This window comes from Canis lupus, chromosome 5 (genome assembly GCF_011100685.1).
Source record: "Canis lupus familiaris isolate Mischka breed German Shepherd chromosome 5, alternate assembly UU_Cfam_GSD_1.0, whole genome shotgun sequence".
In the NCBI taxonomy this organism is placed as follows: domain Eukaryota; kingdom Metazoa; phylum Chordata; class Mammalia; order Carnivora; family Canidae; genus Canis; species Canis lupus.
This window is the reverse complement of record NC_049226.1, coordinates 83,259,311-83,282,257: the sequence shown is the minus strand read 5'-3', so window position 1 is coordinate 83,282,257 and position 22,947 is coordinate 83,259,311. Positions and strand designations below refer to the sequence as shown.

General features: G+C 42.8%; 1 protein-coding gene across 3 annotated transcripts; it reads left to right on the top strand.

The window, feature by feature from the left end:
- The first annotated feature begins 240 nt into the window (after window positions 1-240).
- CMTM2 (CKLF like MARVEL transmembrane domain containing 2) lies at window positions 241-17,471 on the top strand. Of its 3 annotated transcripts, none has more exons than XM_038538773.1 (4): window positions 247-656; window positions 790-951; window positions 16,565-16,666; window positions 17,092-17,471. In XM_038538773.1, the coding sequence occupies exons 1-4, from the start codon at window positions 381-383 to the stop codon at window positions 17,305-17,307; spliced, it is 756 nt and encodes a 251-aa protein (XP_038394701.1). In that variant the 5' UTR covers window positions 247-380; the 3' UTR covers window positions 17,308-17,471. The 3 variants fall into 3 exon arrangements, with proteins under 3 accessions (XP_038394703.1, XP_038394701.1, XP_038394702.1); XM_038538774.1 differs by having other exon boundaries at window positions 249-656; window positions 793-951; XM_038538775.1 differs by lacking the exon at window positions 16,565-16,666 and having other exon boundaries at window positions 241-656.
- The last annotated feature ends 5,476 nt before the right edge of the window (window positions 17,472-22,947 follow it).

Genomic DNA, 22,947 nt, shown 5'->3' with positions numbered 1-22,947 from the left:
CGCGCCAGGGCGGGGCGGGGGCTCCGGCTCGCAGGTGTGCGGCGCTGGTGGCACCGGCCCGACACGCCCCCAGGTGAGGCCGCAGCCAGGTGAGGGCGCAGCCGGGTGAGGCCGCAGCCGGGTGAGGCCGCAGCCAGGTGAGGGCGCAGCCGGGTGAGGCCGCAGCAAGGTGAGGCCGCAGCCGGGTGAGGCCGCAGCCAGGTGAGGGCGCGCGGGCACCCGCGGCGCGTGGGGGGCGCCGGGGCGTTGGCGTTCGCCGGGCCCGGCCGTTGGCTGAGCGGGACCTCTGAGCGGGTGGTGGCACCAGGCGCGCTCAGAGGCCAGGCCTGTCCGGGGACAGCAGGAGAGATCCGGCAGGCGGTGACAACTCCCACGCAAGGATGGCTGACAAAGGCAAGAAGGGCAAAGCGGCGGCCCCCGCCCCGGCCCCCGCCCCGGACCCAGCCCCGGCCGCAGCCGCGCCTCCGCCCCCTCCGCCGGGCGCCAAACCCCAGGACCAGGACCAGAAAGAGGAGCCCAAGAAAAAGGAGAAGTCGGTGCAGCCCAAGGATGAAGTGGGCACGAGGAAGGGGTGTCGTCGCTACAAGTGGGAACTCAAGGACAGCAATAGAGAGTTCTGGGTTATGGGGCACGCCGAGGTCAAGATCCTGAGCTTGGTAAGTCGGGCTGGTACCGGGTGGTGGGGGGTGGGGTGGGTGGAGAACGATGGGGAGAGAGAAGGAGCTCACTCCAGATGGGCCCCGAGGAGCTGGAGGGCTGAGGAGAGCCCTTTGCTTGCATGTCTCCCAGCAGAGCTGCCTAATAGCTTCGATGATAATGTTCACGGGGACCACGGTGCACCCTCTCCTGACCCTCATCATCACCATGGAGTTGTCCGTCTTCTGCTTCTTCTTCATTACCTACACCTTCGCCATCAACAGATATATGCCTTTCATCCTGTGGCCGATTTCGGTAAGTGAGGAGGTAGGGAGTGCGTGGGACTACTGTGCCTTCATGCATGTGTCTTGGTAAATGGAAGTGACTGTGAACAGAGCAATACGTCCGTTCCCCACCCCCCAACGTACTTGTGCCGAGGGCATGAGCTCAGCACCTCTGGTGGGGCTAGGATCCAGGATAGGGCAGCTGAAGTTAGGTAGAAAAGGCTTTCAAAAAGTCCAGCTTTGGGGTGGGGATGGTGGCGGCTCTTATGTATCTAGTGGTCAAAGGAAGAGGTCTTTGCTTTCCTGAAGCTATGCTCTCCACCACAGCAGGTGAGGTACAACAACCAGCTGTTCCTCCCACTTCTGTGCCAGCTCACATTTGAATGGGGAGATCACCCCAGAAGGTACCCCACCCCCAGAAATCAAAGGAGAAAACCAAGGATGTTAAGCATAGGGGCACCTGAATGGCCCAGTCGGTTAAGCATCCAAACTTGATTTCTGCTCAGGTCATGATCTCAGGGTTGTGAGATCGAGCCCCTGTAAGGCTCTGCAGTAGGCATGGAGCCTGCTTAAGATTCTCTCTCCTTCTCCCTCTGCCCCCTCCCCTGCCATGCACGTGTTCTCTCTTTCTTAAAATAAATAAATAAATAAATAAAGTTAAGCCCAGAATGTTCAGCCCAAAGTAGTCATCCATTGGAACAGGAGCTGGGCAAGTTACCCAACCACCTATAGCCTGTTTCCTTCATCTGTAACATGAGGACAGTAATAATCTCTCATGGGATTGTGCCTGAGAAATAATTACAAAGTGCTTGATGCTGTGCCTGAGGGTGTAGGGACTTGAATCCCTACCCATCATCTGTGTAATCACAGAGCACATCCACCAAACTCCCATGTCACTGCATATTCCCAGCGTGCCTCCAGAGCCCTAAACTCAAGGCTTCACGCACTTTACACATAAAATGGTCTCAGGATAACCAAGTAACTTACCCCCAGATAACTTAGCTAGTAAGCGGCAAGAAAAAGGATTCAAATCCAGCTTTACCAGTAAAGTTTGAGTCCCTAACTGCATTCTGTCCTGCTTCCTTGTCCAAAGTGATCAGGGCCTAGGGATTCATAGGTCTCAGCAGGGTAGGTGAGAACCCCCCAATACAGGGAGAGGAGGACCAAATAAGACTCTTGGGAAAAGGAATAAACAGAAGATAGAGTAGAAAGGCAGAGGGCTGACTCCAAGGAACTTGAGAAGATACTTTCAGTTCCAGTGAAATGAAAAATCAATAAACTCTGAAAATCCTCCTGCTGCACTTAGGGAAAATGTAAACACAACTGCTATAGCTGAATGACTGAGCCAGCAAAAAAAGAGAAAAAGAAAAAAAAAAAAAAAAAGAAAGAAAAGAAACAAATGCCAGCAATGAAAAACAGGGCAGTGATCAAATAAGCTACTGAAGTGTGGGTGGGAACAGCCCACAAAGTATTACCCCATATGGATTTTCATGCACTCATAAGTTACAGGAGGTGAGAGGCCTTGGTCTTCAGCAAAATGGGGATTTAGAACTGAGACCCCTGCATAAGCCAGCACCCTGAAAAGACTGCCCCCTTAGGGAAAAGACAGGCAGAGAAGATACCTTTCCCCCACACAGAAGAATAAGAAAGCATGTTCACCTCTGTCTGAGCTTTGAATTGAAACACACACACACACACACACACACACACACTTACCTTGAGAAAACAGAAATTTTGAACCTGAATTTTGTACAGATTTGGTTTGAATTTTTACTACTTTCATCTTTAAATGTAGGCACAAGCCTAGAAGACTTGTGCCTGGGAATTAGCATAAAAATTAATTCTAATTTAATGATGTTCTGATGATGTCCTTGGAACTCCTGACAGAAACAAATGCAAAGTCACAATCAAAGTATAAAGAGATACCCACAGGAGAGGTGGGGGCAGCAGGGGAGGAGGGGGAGACTTGTCAAAAATGAGTTCACAGTTCAAAACTACAAAATGCCTGATTTTAAAATCCCCATGTCTAATAATTGAGAATCAGCAAACCTAACAAATGGGAGGATTAGAACCCTGAGAATATGAGATTGATAGAAGAGCTGTCTTAAAATAATAAGAAATATACTTAAAATAAAGATATAAGCAGAGGAACGCCTGGGTGACTCAGCAGTTGAGTGTCTGCCTTGGGCTCAGGGCATGATCCCGGAATGCGGGATCGAGTCCCATATTAGGCTCCTTGCGGGGGGGCTTGCTTCTCCCTCTGCCTGTGTCTCTGCCTCTCTGTGTCTCTCATGAATAAATGAATAAAATCTTAAAAAAATAAATATATAAACAGAGCCCTAACAACAGAATAAGACATTCTGAAGACAGAATAAAAAGATCTTTTTTAAAATATAAAATATGGTATCTAGAATTAAACATAGTTATTGAAATAAAACTGTCAATAATGTGCTATAAAGCATATTAGACAAAGCTGGAGAACTAGCAAACCAAAAGATATGGGGTGGGGGGAAGATGTGGGGATATTACCCAGAATATGGCACTGAGAGATAAAGACAGAAAATATGAGAGAAGCTGAGTCAGAGAAAATGGAATGAGAAAGTCCATCATAAGCCTAATAGGACTTCTAGAAGAAGAGACTCATAAGAATGGAGTAGAAATACTCAGAGCGAAAATGACTGAGAACTCTCCAGATTTATTTATTTTTAAATATTTTATTTATTCATGAAAGACACAGAGATGCAGGCTCCCCATGGGGAGCCTAATGTGGGACTCGATTCCAGGACTTTGGGATCACGACCTGAGCTGAAGGCAGATGCTCAACCACTGAGCCACCCAGGTGCCTCAAGAATCTCCAGATTTAATGAATAACCACTAAAAATGGCAGAGTTGGGAACACCAAAATTCTGTCTCTCCACTAAAATAATGATTTGGCTGTCAAAAACTGTCAGAATCAACTTTTTCATGACTCTGGAATCTAATTTTTAAAAACTTATGGGGCATCTGGGTGGCACAGTGGATTAAACATCCAACTCTTGGTTCCAGCTCAGGTTGTGATCTCAGGGTCGTAAGATTGAGCCCTGTTGTTGGGTTCTGTCCTGGGCATGGAGCCTGCTTGAGTTTCTCCCTCCCTCTGCCTCTGCCCCTCCACCCCACTCTCTCTCTCTGTCTCTCAAATAAATCAACCTTTAAAAAAAAAAAACTTAAACAATCAGAAGAATGCTTAAGGAAGAAAGAAGCTGTTGAATTTGGTAAAGGAGTCTTGTGACATTTTAACTACCCACCATCCCTCACATCCCAGCTTGTCCATAACCATGAATACAACAGCCCCCATTTCTGGTCATGTTCTTCGCTGGTAACAGAAGAAACAATACAGACCTATTGTCAAAAAATGATGGTTGTGCCTGGTGGCTCCTTGAGGGACAGGCCCAGGAACTTGACTTTCTTTTACCTGCCTCAGAGCTTTTTTAGGGCTGAAGCAGCTTCCTGGATATCATTTGTCAAAAGTATTTTTTTTAAGATTTTATTTACTTATTCATGATAGACAGACAGAGGCAGAGACAGGAAAAGCAAGCTCCTTGCAAGGAGCCCAATATGGGACTTGATCCTGGGATCATGCCCTGAGCCAAAGGCAGACACTCAACTGCTGAGCCACCCAGGCGTCCCTGTCAAAACTATTTAAAGGATATCTACTAACCATAGCCACCTGAGGCAAGGAAAATCAGATGAGGCAAGGAATAGACAGACCAGAGTTTGGGAAGAGGCTGGAGAAGGAAATACAGTGGGGAGTAAGAGCTATGCAAAGCTACTACACATACCAGGAAATCCAGAAGGCCACACATGTGCCGAGGGCTGGACACATGCTCGCAAAAGACCCTAAGCTTGTGCCCCTTGCAGACTTCTAGGTTCTGCACAAGCAGCAGGTGAAAACAGAGTTCTAAATAGCTTGGACAAGTGTTGAAGGAGTACCTCAACACAAAGCCAACTTGCAAAGACTAGTAGAGTACTTTTGTTTGTTTCCAGATATTTAAGGAAATCTCTTTCAGATCACTACCTGAAGGTACCTGGGAGTTCAGATGGTTAAGCATCTGCCTTTGGCTCAGGTCATGATCTCCAGGTCCTGGGATCAAATGCTGCATCCACTCCTGGCTCGGCAAGGAGTCTGCTTCTCCCTCTCCCTCTGCCTCCCCCTGCTGCTCATGCTTGCCCTCTCTCTGTGCGTCTCAAATGAATAAATAAAATCTTTAAAAAAAATTAAGGGGTGACTGGGTAGCTCAGCCAGTTAAGCATCTGCCTTTGGTTCAGGTCATGGCCCCAGGGTCCTGGGATCAGCCCTACATTGGATTCCCTGCTCTGTGGGAAACCTGCTTCTCCCTGTCCCTCTGCCTGCCACTCCCCTGCTTGTGCTCACTTTCTGTGTGTGTGTGTGTGTGTGTGTCAAATAAATAAAAATCTTTAAAAAAATTTTTTAATAAAAATCACTACCTGACCATTAATCTAGTGAAACAGCGACTTCAGTGGCAGGACTAGAAGAATACAGTCTTTAAAAAACAGTTTAGAGGGATCCCTGGGTGGCGCAGCGGTTTGGCGCCTGCCTTTGGCCCAGGGCGCGATCCTGGAGACCCGGGATCGAATCCCACATCAGGCTCCCGGTGCATGGAGCCTGCTTCTCCCTCTGCCTGTGTCTCTGCCTCTCTCTCTCTCTCTCTCTGTGACTATCATAAATAAATAAAAAAATTAAAAAAAAAAACAGTTTAGAAAAAAAGTCATTAAACATACAGATGTCTACAACTCACAACAATCAGCAACAACAAATCCTGGGGAAGGAGGAGAATATGGTTTACAGAGTAACTACATTATAATATTCAAGATGCCCAGAATTATAAAGCATGCAAAGAAATAAAGTATGGTCCATTCACAAGGAAAAAAAATTAATAGAGACTGTCTCTGAGAAAGCCCAGATATTAGACTTACTAGACAAAGAGTTAAAATCCATTGTCTTAAAAATGCTTAAAGAACTAAAACCAGAAAAACAATTCATGAACAAGTAGAAAATATCAGTAAAGAGAAATTATAAAAAGGAATCAGGAAGAAATTCTGGAGCTGAAAATAATATAACTGAAATGAAGAACTGACTAGACTGGTTTAACGGCAGATTTGAGCAGACAGCATGAATTTGTGAACTTGAAGATAGGCCAATTGAGATTATCCAGTCTGAGGAAATGAAAGAAAAAAAGAATGAAAAAACTGAAGAGACCTATGAGGCACCATCAAGTATTCTAACATATGCTGAATCCCAAAAGAAGAGAGAGAGAAAGGGGAAGAAAGAATATTTGAAGAAATGGTAAAAAAAAAAAAAAAACTTTCCAAATTTGATAAAAGATACAAATCTACACATTCAAAAAGGACCAAGTAGGTCCTCACTCAAAGTGAGCCACACTGAGACACACTATAATCAAACTGTCCAGAAACAATGACAAAGTCTTGAAAGCCACAAACAAGAGAAGCAACTAATCTCATAATCTCATACAGATGAACTTTAATAGGATTAACACCCAATTTCACATCAGAAACCATGGAGACCTGAGACAGTGGAATGATGTACTTAAAGTCCTGAAAGAACAAACAAACCCTGTCAACCAAGAATTCTATCTTTCATATTTGCTATCTGTTATGAGTTGAACTGTGTCCCCTAAAAAGATGTTGAAGTCCTAACACCCAGTACCTGTGAACATGACCTTATTTGGAGTAAAGGGCCTTTGCCGATCATGAGGTCATTATAGTGAGCTCTAATCCAATATGACTAGTATCGTTATAAAAAGTAGAAATTTGGACACAGAGATAGACATGCTCAGAGGGAAGGTGATGTAAGGAGACAGGAAGAGAATAGAAGGGGAAACAAGCCAAGGAATGCTTAAAGTTACCAGAAACTTGAAGAGAGGCCAGATCATTTCCAGTACCTTCATAGGTAACATGACTCTGCCAACACCTTGATTTCAGACCTCTGGCCTCCAGAACCATTAAATAATAAATTTATGGGGTTTTTCTTTTTTTTTTTTTTAGTTTTGTTTTATTTTTAATTTATGTTATTGTAAGCCACCTACTTGGTGGTACTGTGTTATGGCATCTTCAGGAAATGAAAACAATACCCTTCAAAATTGAAATCATCCTTCAAAATTTTCCATTTTGAAGCATCTTCAGTTGAGCACCTGACTCTTGACTTCAGCTCAGTTCATGATCTCAGGACCATGAGACTGAGCTCTACGTCGGGCTCCACACTCAGCATAGAGTCTGCTTCTCTTTCCCTTTCCCACTGCCCTGCTCACATACACATTCTCTCTCTTTCAAATAAATAAATAAATCTTTTAAATTATTCAAAAATGAAGGAGAAGGGGTGCCTAGATGGCTTAGTCAGTTAAGTGTCTGCCTTTGGCTCAGGTCATGATCCCAGGGTCCTGGGATTGAGCCCTACATCAGGCTCCCTGCTCAGCGTCTCCATCTCCCTCTGCCACTCTCCCTGCTTGTGCTCTCTCTCTCTCTCTCTTTCTCAAATAAATAAAATCTTTAAAAAAAAAAGGAGAAACTAAGACATTCTTAGATAAAAGTTTGTTGCTAGTAGACCTGCCTTACATGAAATGCTAAAGGAGGTCCTTCAGGCTCAAATGAGAGGACACTAGACAGTAACTTGAAGCCATAAAAGAATAAAGAACACCAGTAAAAGTAACTACATAGATAAATATAAAATACATTATTTTTTTTTTAACTTTCATTTATTTATGATAGTCACAGAGAGAGAGAGAGAGGCAGAGACACAGGCAGAGGGAGAAGCAGGCTCCATGCACCGGGAGCCCGACGTGGGATTCGATCCCGGGTCTCCAGGATCGCGCCCTGGGCCAAAGGCAGGCGCCAAACCGCTGCGCCACCCAGGGATCCCTATAAAATACATTATTGTTGCATGTTTTGATTGTAACTTTTTTCTGATATGAGTTAAAAGATGAATACATAAAACAATAATTATAAATCTCCGTTAATGGGACTGTATGTAAAGATACAATTTATGATGATAACAATAAGAGTTTTGTGTACTAGTAAGCCTAAGGTGGTATCAATTCAAACTAGACTATTATAAATTTAAGATATTAATTATAACCCCAAGGTAACCTCTAATAAATTAACTAAATAATGTATAGAAAAAGAAATAAGTAATGAAATTGACACTACAAAAAAATTAAACAACAAAAGAAGGTAATAGTGGAGGAACTGAGGACAAAAAGATATATTTAAAAAAAAACCAGCAAAATGACGGAAATAACTCCTTATCAGTAATTACTTTAAGTGCACATGGATTGAACTCTCTAGGGCAGAGATGATCAGAATGGATTTTTAAAATAATCCACTTTAAATGATATGATATGAACATAACAGATTCTTTTAGTCCAAAGATACAAATAAATTGAAAACGAAAATGGGAACAATTACTCCACGTAAATAGTAACCAAAAGACAGCTGAGGCGGCCATACCAATATCAGAGTTAATGAAAGATATGAATTCTCAAAGATATACCAAGAAAAATAAACACAAAACGACACTTAGGTATGTCATAGAGGCACTGCTGATTACCAGAAAAAAGGAAAATTTAAAATCAAGAGAAAATACTATTTGCATTAAAAAAAAACCCAAAACCAGAAGCAACAACAAAAACCCTCAAACTACTAGACTTAACGTCATATATTTCAACAGCAATGACAGTGGCCAGAAAACACTGGAATAATTTCTTTAAAGGGATGAGATGGCAAGAATAAATAAAGGCATTTTTCATTTTTATTTAAATTCAATTTGCCAACATATAGTGTAACACCCAGTGGTCATCCCATCAAGAGACCTCCTTTAGTGCCCGTCACCCAGTTACCCCATCCTCCCACCCACCTCCCCTTACACGACCCTTTCTGTGTTTCCCAGAGTCAGGAATCTCTCATGGTTTGTCTCCCTCTCTAATTTTTCCCACTCAGTTCCCCTCCTTTCCCTTATAATCCCATTCACTATTTCTTATATTCCACCTATGAGTGAAACCACATGATCATTGTCCTCCGTTTGACTTACTTCACTCAGCATAATACCCTCCAGTTCCATCCACATCGAAGCAAATAGTGGGTATTCATAAAATAAAAACATTTTATTTTTATTTAATTTTTTTAAAAGATTTTATTTATTCATGAGAGACACAGAGAGAGAGAGACAGACAGAGACACAGGCAGAGGGAGAAACATGCTCCATGCAGGGAGCCTGACATGGGACTCGATCCCAGGACTCCAGGATCACGCCCTGGGCCGAAGGCAGGTGCTAAACTGTTGAGCCACCCAGGTATTCTCCAAAATACATTTTTATTTTTTTTTATTTTTTAAAGATTTTATTTATTCATGAGAAACAGAGAGAGAGAGAGAGGCAGAGACACAGGCAGAGGGAGAAACAGGCTCCATGCAGGGAGCCTGACATGGGACTCAATCCTGGGTCTCCAGGATCACACCCTGGGCTGAAGGCAGCACTAAACCACTGAGCCACCAGGGCTGCCTCCAAAATATATTTTTAAACAAATGAAACAATTTCATTTCCCTGACCCTCACTGAAAGAACTACTAAAAGATATACCTCAGAAAGAAAGAAATTAAACCAAAAAGAAATTTGTGCAATGTAAAAAAGGAACAGTAAGCAAAGAGCCTAGTGCGCTTGTGGATTGACCTAAATAAACACTAAAGAGAAAAAAAAAAAAAAAAAAAAAAAACACTAAAGAGAGAATTGGAGGGACGCCTGGGTGGCTCAGCTGTTGAACGTCTGCCTTCAGCCCAGGGTGTGATCCCGGAGTCCCGGGATCAAGGCCCACATCAGGCTCCCTGCGTGGAGCCTGCTTCTCCCTCTGCCTGTGTCTCTGCCTCTCTCTCTCTCTGTGTCTCTCATGAATAAATAAATATTTTTTAAGTAAATAAATAAATAAATAATTTTTTTAAAATGAACTTATTTATTTATAAGGAAGACTTGGCAAACAGCAACCATAGTGGGAGATTTTGACATGCCTCCTTCAGCAATTGATAGCTTGATCTAGTGACATGCACAGAACGTATGGAGCCCTATACCCAACAGAACAGGCTATGTGTTGTTTTCAAGTACACTTGGAACAATCATAAAAATTATCCTCAGGATAATTTAATAATAATAATAATCCTCAGGTGGCTCAGTTGGTTAAGTGTCTGACTCTTGATTTTGGCTCAGGTCATGATCTCAGGGTCCTGGGACTGAGCCCTGTGCTGGGCTCTGCACTCAGTGGGGACTCTGCTCGAGATTCTCTTCCTCTTCCTCTGCCCCTCCCCCTGTTCATGCTCTCTCTTAAATAAATAAATCTTTTTGAAAACTTATTCTCAGGATACCTGGGTGGCTCAGCAGTTAAGCATCTGCCTTCAGCTCAGGGCATGATCCTGGAATCTGGGATCGAGTCCCACATCAGGATCCCTGTGAGGAGTCTGCTTCTCCCTCTGCCTGTGTCTCTAACTCTCTCTCTCTCTGTCTTTCATGAATAAATAAATCTTTAAAAAAAATTATTCTCAATAAGAACACAAAGCAAATAACAAATAAGTAATTAACAAATAACTGATGTCATCCAGACCATATTCTCTAACTTCAGTGTAATATAATTAGAAATCAATCAGTAAAATTTAAATCCCCAGGTGTTTGGGGGGAAATCTAATGTGTTCCCCAAACACGAAGATTTCGTATTTATGTTGCATTCACAGATACTATCTGTAGAGTCTCCCTAAACTATTAAAATTCAAATCTATATAATTAGAAAAGAAGATTAAAAATTAATAGTCTTAAGAAGGTGCCAAAACCAAATTAAAACAATGGAATTAAGAAGGCAATGCCAAAGATAAGAACTAGAATTCATGAAGTAGGAAGCAAAGATCCATTAATGAGGACTAATAAAACCAAATAACCTAGCTATTTGAAAAGACAAATAAAGTAGATGGATCCCCAGGAGGGAAAAGAGAGAATGAGCAAAGAAAAATACTACTATAAAGATCAAGAAGAGATTTTTAAAGATTACAGGGAAAATGTGAATTTTTAAAGATTACAGGGAAAATATGAATTTTTATGCCAATAAATTGGAAAGTTGAGATAATAGTTAATTTCCTAGGAAAAATTAAAATAAAATTGACTCAAAAAGAAATAGAAAAACAAGTCATAAAACAATTCATCCATATTTTCATCTGGCACTTGTTTCACTTTCTACATTTAAATCTTTTGGTTCATTTGGAGTCATTTTGGCATATGGTGTGAACCATAACTCCAGCTTTATATCCACCTTTTTTTAAGAGTGAGTACCCATGTGAGCCAATGGGGGGGGGGGGAGGCAGTGTGCAAAGGATGAGAGAGAGAAAGAGAATCTTTAAAAAAAATGTTTTAGGGATCCCTGGGTGGCGCAGCGGTTTGGCGCCTACCTTTGGCCCAGGGCACGATCCTGGAGACACGGGATCGAATCCCACATCGGGCTCCCGGTGCATGGAGCCTGCTTCTCCCTCTGCCTGTGTCTCTGTGCCTCTCTCTCTCTCTCTGTGACTATCATAAATAAATAAAAATTTTTTTAAAAAAATGTTTTATTTATTTATTCATGAAAGACACACAAAGAAAGGCAGAGAAGTAAACAGAAGGAAACGCAGGCTCCATGCAGGGAGCCCGATGTGGGACTCGATCCCGGGACTCTAGGATCATGCCCTGGGCCAAAGGCAGACACTCAACCACTGAGCCACCCAGGCGTCCTGAGCGAGGAAATCTTAAGCAGGCTCCATGCTCAGTGCAGAGCCTAATGTGGTGGTCAGTCTCAACCCCAAGATCATGACCTGAGCTGAAATCAAGAGTTAACGCTTAACAGACTGAACCATCCAGACGCCCCTCTAGCTTATCCTTATGCCTATCCAGTTGTTCTGCCCCATCACTCAATTTATTCATTTATTAAGCAGTATATCTTTTCCTCACTGATTTAATTTTTTTAAGATGTTATTTATTTGAGAGAGAGAGAGCGTTAGAGAGAGAGTGAGAGAGCATGAAAGGGCTGGGGCGGCAGAGGGAATGGGGAAGAAGCAACTCCCCTCTGAGCAGGAAGTCCAACACTGGGCTCTATCCCAGGACCGTGATCTCAGCCAAAGGCAGGCATTTAACTGACTAAGACACCCAGGTGCCCCTCCCCACTGATTTTAAATGGCATTTTTGTTAAATGTTAAAATCCCAAATGCAGGGTTTATTTCTAGACTTTATTTCTAGTTTCACTGGTCCCTTTTTTCTTCCCATTTTTTAAAGTCTTGATAATATGTTGTATTATCTAGTAGGCTTTTGATCTTATAATGTCTGATTTTAAGGAAAGTAAAGTATATATGCCTAGCTTATCTGAATATGGCTATAAAAATCCTCAGTAAAATATAAGCAAACTGAATCAAGTAATATACAAGCAAGTAATACATCATGATCAAGCAGGGAATGTGTCAGGAATGCAAAGCTGGTTTAGTTTGCAAAATTCTACTAATATAATTCACAATCTTGTATCTAAAGGAGAAAACCAGGCAGCCCAGGTGGCTCAGCGGTTTAGCGCCACCTTTGGCCTGGGGCTTTGGCCTGGGGCGTGGACCCAGGATCAAGGCCCACGTCGGGCTCCCTGCAGAGAGCCTGCTTCTCCCTCTGCCTGTGTCTGTGCCTCTCTCTGTGTGTGTCTCTCATGAATAAACAAATAAAATCTTTAAAAAAAAAAAATAAAGGAGAAAACCACATCATCATCTCATGAGCTTCATACAAACTGTTAAGTAATATTCAATATTAATTTTTAGAAAACTCTTAGCAAACTACTTTAAAAGAGAACTTATATTAATAGTAGGTACCTCCCCAAACCTACAATAACCATTGCATTTCATGGTAAAACTTTAGAAGCGTTTCCTTCGCAGTGCTACTAGCCTTCCTTCTGTATAGCACTGTGCTGGAGATCTTAAATCAGTCACAGTGTAACAAGAAAAAACATGTATGGATTGGGAAGGGGAAAAAAACTAGAATCATTCACAGATATGATTCTCTACATAGAAAATCTAAGAGGATCGACAGTGGAATTACCAGAGTTGCTTGAGTACAACAAAGTAACCAGAGACAAACAATAGAGTTCCTGAATACTAGCAGTGAACAATGAGAAAATGTGACTTTTAATAAACTATTTAAAACAGCAACAGATGGGACTCCTGGGTATCCGGGTGTCTGGCTCAGTGGTTGAGCATCTGCCTTTGGCTCAGGTTGTGATCCCAGGGTCCCAGGATCAAGTCCTACATTGGGCTCCCTGTAGGCAGCCTGCTTCTCCTCCTGCCTATGTCTCTGCCTCTCTGTGTCTCTCATGAATAAATAAAATCTTAAAAAATAAATAAATAAAACAGCAACAGAAACTACAAGAAACTTAGAATGAACCTGTTCAAAGATGTGTAAGACTTTACACAGAGATCACAGTTTATTAATGGAAATAAAAGAAAACTCTACATAACTGGAAAAATACCCCATATTCACAGATTTGAAGAAGTACTACCATAAAGATGATTTAATTCCATAATAATCTATATAAATTACATGAAATTTAAATCTGACAGAGGTTGTTCCTGGAACTTTACAAGGTTATTCTAAAATTCTTACGAGGATTAACTCACTCAACAAGATGCCAGAATTACTATAAAGCTTTGGTCCTAGCTTAGGGATTGACAAAAAGAGTAATGGAATTGTTATGGACTGAATGGGTATCCCCAAAATTCATAGGCTGAAATCCTAACCTCCAGAGTGACTATGCTTATAGATGGGGGCTCTAGAGTAATAAGATTAAATGAAGTCAAAAGAGTAGGACCCTAATCCAATAGAAGTGTCCCTGTAAGAAAAGACAATAGAGAGCTCTCTCTCTCCCTCTTCCTCTCCCCTCTTTGTCTCCCCCTGCCTCCCCCCACAACCCCACCTTGCACACACTACAGAAAAGCCATATGGGGGCATAGCAAGAAGGCAGCCATCTGCAAACCAGGAATAGTCCTTATCAGAAACTGAATATAATGGCACCTTGATCAGGGACTTCTAGCCCTCAGAACCGTGAGAAAAATAAATGTCTGTTGTCTAAGCCACCCAGCCTATGGAATTTTGCTGAGGTCACCTGAGAAAACGAACGTAGGAATAAAAAGAGAACTCAGAAACAGACCTACATACGTATGGCAACTTCGTATATGGCGAAGGTGGCATTATAAATCGGTTGAACAGAATATTGAATAAACCTCCTTGGGAATGTGTGTGTGAGAGAGGGAGAAACTATGTATCAATTAAAATTAAAACTTTACAACAGAAGATATCATAAACAAAAATTTTAAAACCAATAGAAAAATGAGATCAGGGATATGATGATACCTTTGTCTTCTTGTCTGACTGCTGAACCGTGGATTTCCCATACTATGCTGAATAGGAGTGGTGAGAGAGGACGCCCTTGTTTTGTGTCTGATCTTGGAGCAAAAGCTTTCAACCTTTCACCACTGAATATGATGTTAGCTATGGGCTTGTCATATATGGTCTTTATTATGTTGAGTTATATTCCTTCTATGCCTAATTTGTTGGGAGTTTTTATGATGGATGGATGTTGGATTTTGTCAAACACTTTTTGTCTATTGAGATGATCATATGATTCTTTTCTCTCATTTTACTAATGTGACCTACCACACTGATTGATTTGCATAAATGTAAAACATTCTTGCATCCCAAGGATAAAGCCTACTCGATCATGGTGGATAATCCTTTTAATGTGCTGCTGAATTCAGTCTGCTGGCATTTTACCAAGGCTTTTGGCATTTCCATCCATCAGGGATTGGCCTGAAGTTTTCTTTTCCAATAGTGTCCTCTTTTGGCTTTGGTATCACGAAAATGCTGACTTTATAAAACGAGTTTGGGTGTGGTCCCCTCCTCATTTTTTGGAAGAGCTTGGTCAGGGTTATGAGATTAAGCCCCAGGTAGGGTGCCGCACTCAGCACAGAGTCTGCTCGACATTCTCTCTCCCTGTGCCCCTTTCCTTCCCACCACTCATGCACATGTTCTCTCCAAATAAATAAAATCTTTAAAAGGCGGGGGGGGTGTCAATGCTAGAAGATATCTTTTATTTAAATTTAAATCTAAACTTGCAAAATGCACAAACTAGTATATACTGTTTCTGAATATATAATATGGAAGAAAATACAAATACACTCTTGGGAAGAGTACCCATTAGCTCCCAATGTGTGTGGCTGCCTCTGAGCAAGGGGCATGAAAGGGCAGAGTAGGGATACTGTGGCTCTATGAAGTTTTACTTCTGGCTTTTTTTTTTTCTTTTTTTTTTTAGAGATCTAAGCAAATATTGCAAAATGTTAAAATCTGTTTAATCTCAGTGGTTCATGGCTGCTAGAGGTGGAAGTAGGGATGGGATGTTTGCAATGTATTAAAATTCAAAAACCAGGGGCACCTGGGTGGCTCAGTTAATTAAGCGTCTGCCTTCGGCTCAGGTCATGATCTCAGGGTCCTGGGATCGAGCCCTGCATTGGGCTCTGTGCTCAGTGGAGAGCCTGCTTCTTCTTCTCCTTCTGCCCCTCCCCCCTCTCATGCACACGCACGCTCTCTCTCTTTCTCAAACAAAATCTTTTTTAAAATAATAAAATTTAAGAGCCTGAAAAAGAAAAGGCCCATGACAAGCAACCAGGGAAAGACAGTTAAGAGAAAACAGCATCACGGCAACCAAGGGGAAGGGCGGGCCTCATCCAGGGCTGCAGAGCTGGCTGTTGCCCACAGGATTAAGAGGTCCACAAGCTCTGGACCACCATTACCCCAGGAGTGATAGGGGAGGAGGCTGGCTTACAGTGGTCATGCTTTGGCCAACTCTAAGCTTGGCTATGCTAGGGGGTGGCAGTGTGTGGTACTTGCGGGGAAAGCAGCCCTTCTGCTCAGTCTGGGAACATCTGGACCTGGTCAGGAAGGAAAGGGAAGCAAGTATGGGGCAAGGGTAAGATGGAGGCCAGAAGGGATGAGAAGGAAGGTTGATGATGGAGGAAGTGGTGTGGACTTGCAAAGAGGGGAGTGTCTAGGAAGTAAGGCGGAGGGGTGGGGGCAGGGGTCGAGGAGGCTGCCAGGGTCATAACCAGAGAGGCCAGAATCCAACAGAAGTTCCTGCAAGCAGCACAGCCCACCCGGGATCCAGAGGGGAGAGCTGGCCCCCTCCCCAGACTGATGATGGGGTTTGTACTCACCATTAATTTGAATCATTGTGCATTCACTTAAATGAGTATTGGGGAGAAAAAAGAAATTAAAGTGTAACTAGCCACTAAATGTGTCCTTTCAGAGAAGGTGGCAGCAGAAGGGGCCCATGAAGGCCGCTAAGCACCCTGGGCTTTGGGTCTCAACTCAAAGAGCCCAGCCCTGGGGGCCACAGCATGCCACCCAGCTGATGTATATTTATCTTCACATATATATATTTTTTAAATCAGGCAGAAGTTTGGAAACCATCACCTCTGGAGGAGGTCTATGCCAGGTTGGGTGCTGAGGGGGGTCTTGGTTGAGGCTGACTCTCCTGTCTCCCACACTTTCAGGACCTTCTCAATGATCTGTTTGCCTTCATTTTTCTTGTGGGGGCCGTGATCATAGCTGTGAAAAGCCGACAAACCATGCCCATGCACTACTTCATTGCTGTGGTGAGTCTTTCATGTTGGGTACTTTATTTGCTCAGAAATCACCTCTTCTGGAGAATGAGTGTTTTCCTCTGACTTAAGGAGAGGACTTCTTTTCTTTTTCCAAAATCTCGGGACCCATGCAGAGTTTAAAAGTGAAGTTGGTAAATGTTTCCAATGAAGAAGCCGCTTAAAGATGCTGTCCAGGGAGCCAGCCGAGGTCAGGGCTCCCTCTTCCTAGCTGTCCTCTGAGGCAAAGGGCCACACCCAAGCTGGGGATTGGGAAGCTGAGGTGAAGGGAGGGGCAAACTTAGAATGTCTCTGGTCTGGAAGTTTGTGGGGAGCAAGGGATGTGATAACCAGCACCTGCTGATGAATAAGAAACAAAGAGGGACTATGCCAGCTTTGGAATGAAAAGCAAAAGTAACCAGCATCCTTTTGTCTTCCAGATCCTTATTGGTGTGGCTGGACTTTTTGCTTTAATCGATATATGTCTTCAAAGAAAACATTTCAAAGGCAAGAGAATCAAAAGGAATGTGCTGACTCCTCCTCCTCCAGGAAAGGACCAAAAGGCTGAAAAGCCAAAGGAAGGAGAAAAACCACCAGAAAAGGCAGCAGAAAAAGCAGAAAAGCCCAAGGATAAAGAAAAGGGAGGCAAGAAATGATGGGAAGGAGACCCCTGCTGTCAGAACCGGCAATGTGTTTTACCACAAAACTTAATGTCCACTATGTGTCTTGTCTTCTCTCTAGAATGGTTTTCTTTTCCATCCTAATAACCACCTTTGCTTGGAAAAGAAATTCTTCTTTAAATGGATTTTTAAAGCCTAAAGTTGACGTAAACATTATTTTGTTCATTCAACAAAAGTTCCCAAGAGTTTTGATGCAGAGGGCAAGACCGGAGCTGGGCCTCTCAGGCCCCCTGCAGGCCACAGGGCACACAAGGTGTGGGGGACCGGCGGTGTGGGTGACAGCGGCTGTCAACAGTGACCAGCCAAAAGGGCCAGAGGAAAACATGAGACTGGAAAACAAAATGAACATTTTGTTCATATTGATATTTTTATTTTCCATTTTTTGAGAACATCCAGGTAGTCGCTATGAGAAAAATAGGCTGTTGGCCTTCCTTACTCTTTGCACTTTAGCATGGGTGCTCGTTTGAGGTCCATTCGGGAGGAGGGCAAAGAGGCGGTATCATCCCCTCAGGGCTCAGGGCCTCCTAGAGTGGGAGTCAGGCGGCATGGGCACAGGAAGGCCTGAGGGAGCCAGGCCTCTGGGACCTGCGGTATCTCCCTCAGTGAGGACCTGAACAAGGCCCTCAGCTGGGCCTTGGAGCCACAGTTCCCACACGCGGCCTCAGTGAGGGCCCCAGGCTCACTGAACAGACCAGCCATGTGGCCGAAGAAGGGTCATACTCATGAGAGGAAAGAAAACAAGGTCCCAAACTGATGCATGAGGAGCTAGAGGAGACAGGTGTGGGGCAGGAGATGAGAAGTAACAAGGCACCCCCCAGCCCAGCCAGGAACGAGGTGAGGAACAGGCTGAAAGGCTCAACTGGGCCTTGGGAGCCGTGGTCCTGACTCGGGCCTTTGCCCTGAGCACCACAGGGCATCCCTGAAGTGGCAGGGTCTACTCCTCCAGGAGATCACATACTCGGCTGCTGCAGAGCAGAAAGTGAGGCTGGGAAGAGGATGCAGCATGGCGTTTGGGGTGTGGGGAGCAGGCAAAGCCTGAGCTTGGATGGCCCCCACCCCTCTAGTCATACTCCCTCTGTAGCCCCCACAGTACTCCCTGTGGGCTGGGCAGGATGAGTCACAATGTGGGGGCAACTAGAGGGAAGTACCTTGTAGAGAAAAACTCAAAAGTGCACCCTGTCCTGCCGTGTGACCTGAAAGTCCTCTGCTAGGTACGAAGCCAAGAGGAATGGTGGACTAGAATGTTCATCATAGCCAAAAGGCAAAAAAGAGCCTAAATGTTCAAAAGGAGGTAAACTGTGCTACTACATTCACAAAATGGAATACAACTCAGCAATAAGAATATTGAAACAACATGATGATGAATAATGATAAAAATAAAAGATTCATAATGACGACTCTCACATTATATTGAGTGAAAGAAGGCAGACACAAAAGAAGGACATGCCCTATGATTCTATTTCTATGAAGTTCAAGAACAGGGAAAAATACAGTGAAAGAAATGGACACACTGGTTGCCTAAAGAGGTGGAGCTTGAGGACCGATTACAAAGGGGCCTGAGGGTATGAGAAAGTTGATTATTTTCACTAAGGGAAGTGGTCACACAGGTGTATACATTTGTCAAAACAACTGTATACATCTATTTCATCATATGGTATATTTTATTTAAAAATGTAAGCTAAATAGGACTGTGTTCAGAATCTAATGGAAAAGGGTAGAACTTGCTGAACTCCTTTGTGTGGCCATTCCTCTCAATCCCTGGAGGCGGCTCTCCGGGCAGGCAGAGGTTCTCCACATCCAGACAGAGAAGGGTGCCATGGGACTGGGCTGGGTATGGAGTGCAACTTGATGCAGCCACCTGTCCTGATGAGAAGGGGATCCTGGGACAGGGCTGTAGTCACCAGAGCTTTCAGGAGGATGCTTCTTTGGAGCAAAACTATATCAGGTGAGTATCTGCTAGTAAAGAATGCATCCCCTATGGATCTGGTCAAAATGCAGATCCTGAAAAATCCTAACTAGCACATTCAGATGGATACTGTGTACTTAAAAACTGTAAAAAAGACAATAAGTTAACAACAGTACTTAGTGGGGGAGGAGGAGGAGGGATTATGAGAAAGATTTTAAAATTTAACAGAAGGGACAGTGATATGGAAAAGTCCACATTGCTTGGTAAAATACACCAATTTGAAAGATAAAGAGGAAATCCTAAAAGCTTTCAGAACAAGAGAAATAGCACAAAGATATTATAGACATGAGAACAAAACCAAACATCAAAGGCCACCTGGATATTAGAAGACAAGGAAGGGGTACCTGGGTGGCATGGTTGAGTGGCCTACTCTTGGTTCAGCTTACATTGTGATCTCAGGGTTGTGAGATTGAGCCCCATGTTGGGCTCTGCACTGACTCTCCTTCTGCTTCCCTCACTTTTAAGACATCTTTTTGTAAAAGGTGGGGGGGGATGCACCTGGGTGGCACAGTCAGTTAAGCAACCAACCCTTGGTTTTGGCTCGGGTCAAGATCTCAGGGTCATGAGATCGAGTCCCACATTGGGCTCTACACTGGGCATGAAGCCTACTTTAAAAACATTAGAAATTTTTTTAAATTTAAAATTAAGGTTAAATGAGATCATATGGGTGGGACCCTCACCCAATAAGATTAGTGTCTTTATAAGACATCAGACAGCAGCTCATTTACATTCTCTCTATACAAGTGCACAGAGGAAAGGTCATATAAAGACACAAAGTGAACTTTGACAAGCTAGGAAGAGAGCTCTCACCAGAAACCAAATGTACTGGTACCTCTATCTTAAACTGCCAGCCTAGAGAACTATGAGAAAATAAATTCTGGTTGTTCAGGCCACCCAGTCTGTGGTGTTTTGTTATGGCAGCCCAAGGTGACTAACACACTAGCCCAAGAAACAGGAAACAGAGCCCTTGTAGATGAGGAAGAATGGGATAATTCCCCGGGGTTTTGTTTTTTACCATTTTTACCATTCTTTTCTACCCCAGCCTCCAGACAACACCACAGCATCAATGGCAGTGATAGAAGCAGCCAAACAAGCAGGAATTCAAACTCCAAGATATAGAAAGCTTCTTCTCTGACCAGAAGAACCATGGTCCCAAGAGTATGGAGAAAATCCCTTGATCTCTTCTCTCTGTATCCAAAGCAGTGGCAGGAAATATGAAATAGAGTAGAGAGGGGCACCTCGGTGGCTCAGTCATTTAAGCCTCTGCCCTCAGCTCAGGTCATAATCTCAGGGTCCTGGGATTGCACTCTGCATTGGGCTCCCTGCTCAGTGGGAAGTCTACTTCTCTCTCTCCCTCTGATCCTCCTCCCCACTTGCACTCTCTCTCCCTCTTTCTCAACTAAATAAAACCTTTAAAAGAAAAAGAGAACCTAAACAAGCTTTATAGAGGACCCCTCAGAACTTGAAAGTGTCAAGGAAACCATGAAAAGGAAAGATCTCAAGAGAAAGATCCCATCGAGCTGTAGATGAACTCCTGGGACACCCCCCAAGCAGTGGATGCATGGATCTGACCCCAGGGAATGCCCATGACCCAGGTCTCAGATTGAACACTCGGGCACACACAGAACAGATCAGAATAGCCCTACAACAACGATGGATATCTGGACAGGACGTCAGTAAGGATATAGAGGATTTGAACAACACTATAAACCATCTACTAACAGATGTATGTTGAACATTACACTCAACAACACCAGAATACATGTTCTTCCCAAGTGCATATGAAACAGTCTGTAAGACCAGACATTAGGACACAAACCAAGAAATTTCAGTTTCAATTTTTTTTCAGTTTCAAATTTAATAACGCTGAAATCATACAAAGTATCTGCTTTCATCACAATGGAATGAAGCTACAAATGAATAGCAGAAGGAAATCTGGAAAACTGACAAATATGTGGAAAACAAGCAATGGGTCAAAGAAGAAATCAGAAAAAGAAATTAGAAAATACGGTGAATGAAACTAAAACACAACATACTAAAACTTAGGAGATGCAGCAAAGGCAGTGCTCAGAAATGTACAGCTGTAAATGCCTATCTTCAAAAGGAAGAAAGATTTCAAACCAATAACCTAACTTTACACCTTGAGGAACCAGTAAAAGACCAAACTAAACCCAAAGCTAGGAGAAGAAAGGAAACAACAGAGATTAGAGCAGAAATAAAACACAGAGCAGAAAAATAATAATCAACAAATCCAAAAGTTAGTTCTTTGAAAATATCAACAAGATGAATAGTCCTTTAGGACTAAAGTCAGAATTGAAAGTGAGAACATAACTGCTGATGATAGAGAAATTAAAAAGAATTACAAGATAACTCTATAATAGTTGTATCCTGAAAAATTAGATGAAATGGACATACACACTAGAAACACACAAATTACCTAAACTGACTCAAGAAGAAATAGAAAATCTCAAAAGATCAAAATAGTAACCAAAACCTCCCAACAAATAAAAGTCCAGTACTAGATAGCTTCACTGGTGAATTCTACCAAACTTTTAAAAAAGAACTAATACCAACCCTTCTCAGACTCTTCCAAAAAAGAGAAGACAAAGGAACACTTCCTAACTCATTTTATGGGGCCAGCATTACCCTGATACCAAAGCTAGATAAAGATATCACAAAAAGGAAAACTATATACCAGTATTTGTTTTGACTATAGACGTAAAAATCCTCAACAAAATATTAGCAAACCAACTCTACCAGCATATCAAAATTATTATACGCCATGACCAAGTGGGATTTATCCCAGATAGCACTGCAAAGTTTTTCAAGACTGAACTGACATTGGAGCCACAGTTCAATGGTGGGTAGGATATTGCGATCTAAATCTAACCAGTTGATTGCCTGCTTAAAAACAACAAAACCAGTGCTCTCTATAGGAATTAAACAAATCCAGAATTCATAGTATAATATTCAAAATGTCCAAGATACGGGATCCCTGGGTGGCGCAGCGGTTTGACGCCTGCCTTTGGCCCAGGGCGCGATCCTGGAGACCTGGGATCAAATCCCACATCGGGCTCCCGGTGCATGGAGCCTGCTTCTCCCTCTGCCTGTGTCTCTGCCTCTCTCTGTGTGTGTGACTATCATAAATAAAAAAAAAAAAATGTCCAAGATACAACCAATAATTACTTGATGTATTCAGAAGTAGAAAAATCTCTCTAAATTAGCAAGGCATAAGTTTACAGATTCAAGAAATTCAGTAAATTTTTATTTTTATTTTTTACTTTTTAAAAAAAAAGATTATTTATTCAAGAGAGAGAGAGAGAGACGGGGGCACAGGCAGAGGGAGAAGCAGGCTCCATGCAGGGAGCCCGATGTGGGACTCGATCCCAGGACTCCAGGATCACACCCTGGGCTGAAGGCGGTGCTAAACTGCTGAGCCACCCAGGCTGCCCTGAAATTCAGTAAATTTTTAAATAAGAAATCTAAAAAAAAAAAAAAAAATCAGTAAATTTCAAACAGAAGAAACAAAAAATACATACCTGGTACATTCTAATCAAATTTCTGAAAACTAAGAAAAAAAATATTGATAGTACCTAGAGAAAAATGATGTAACAATTTTAATAACTGAGAATTTCTCATCAGACCTGGGA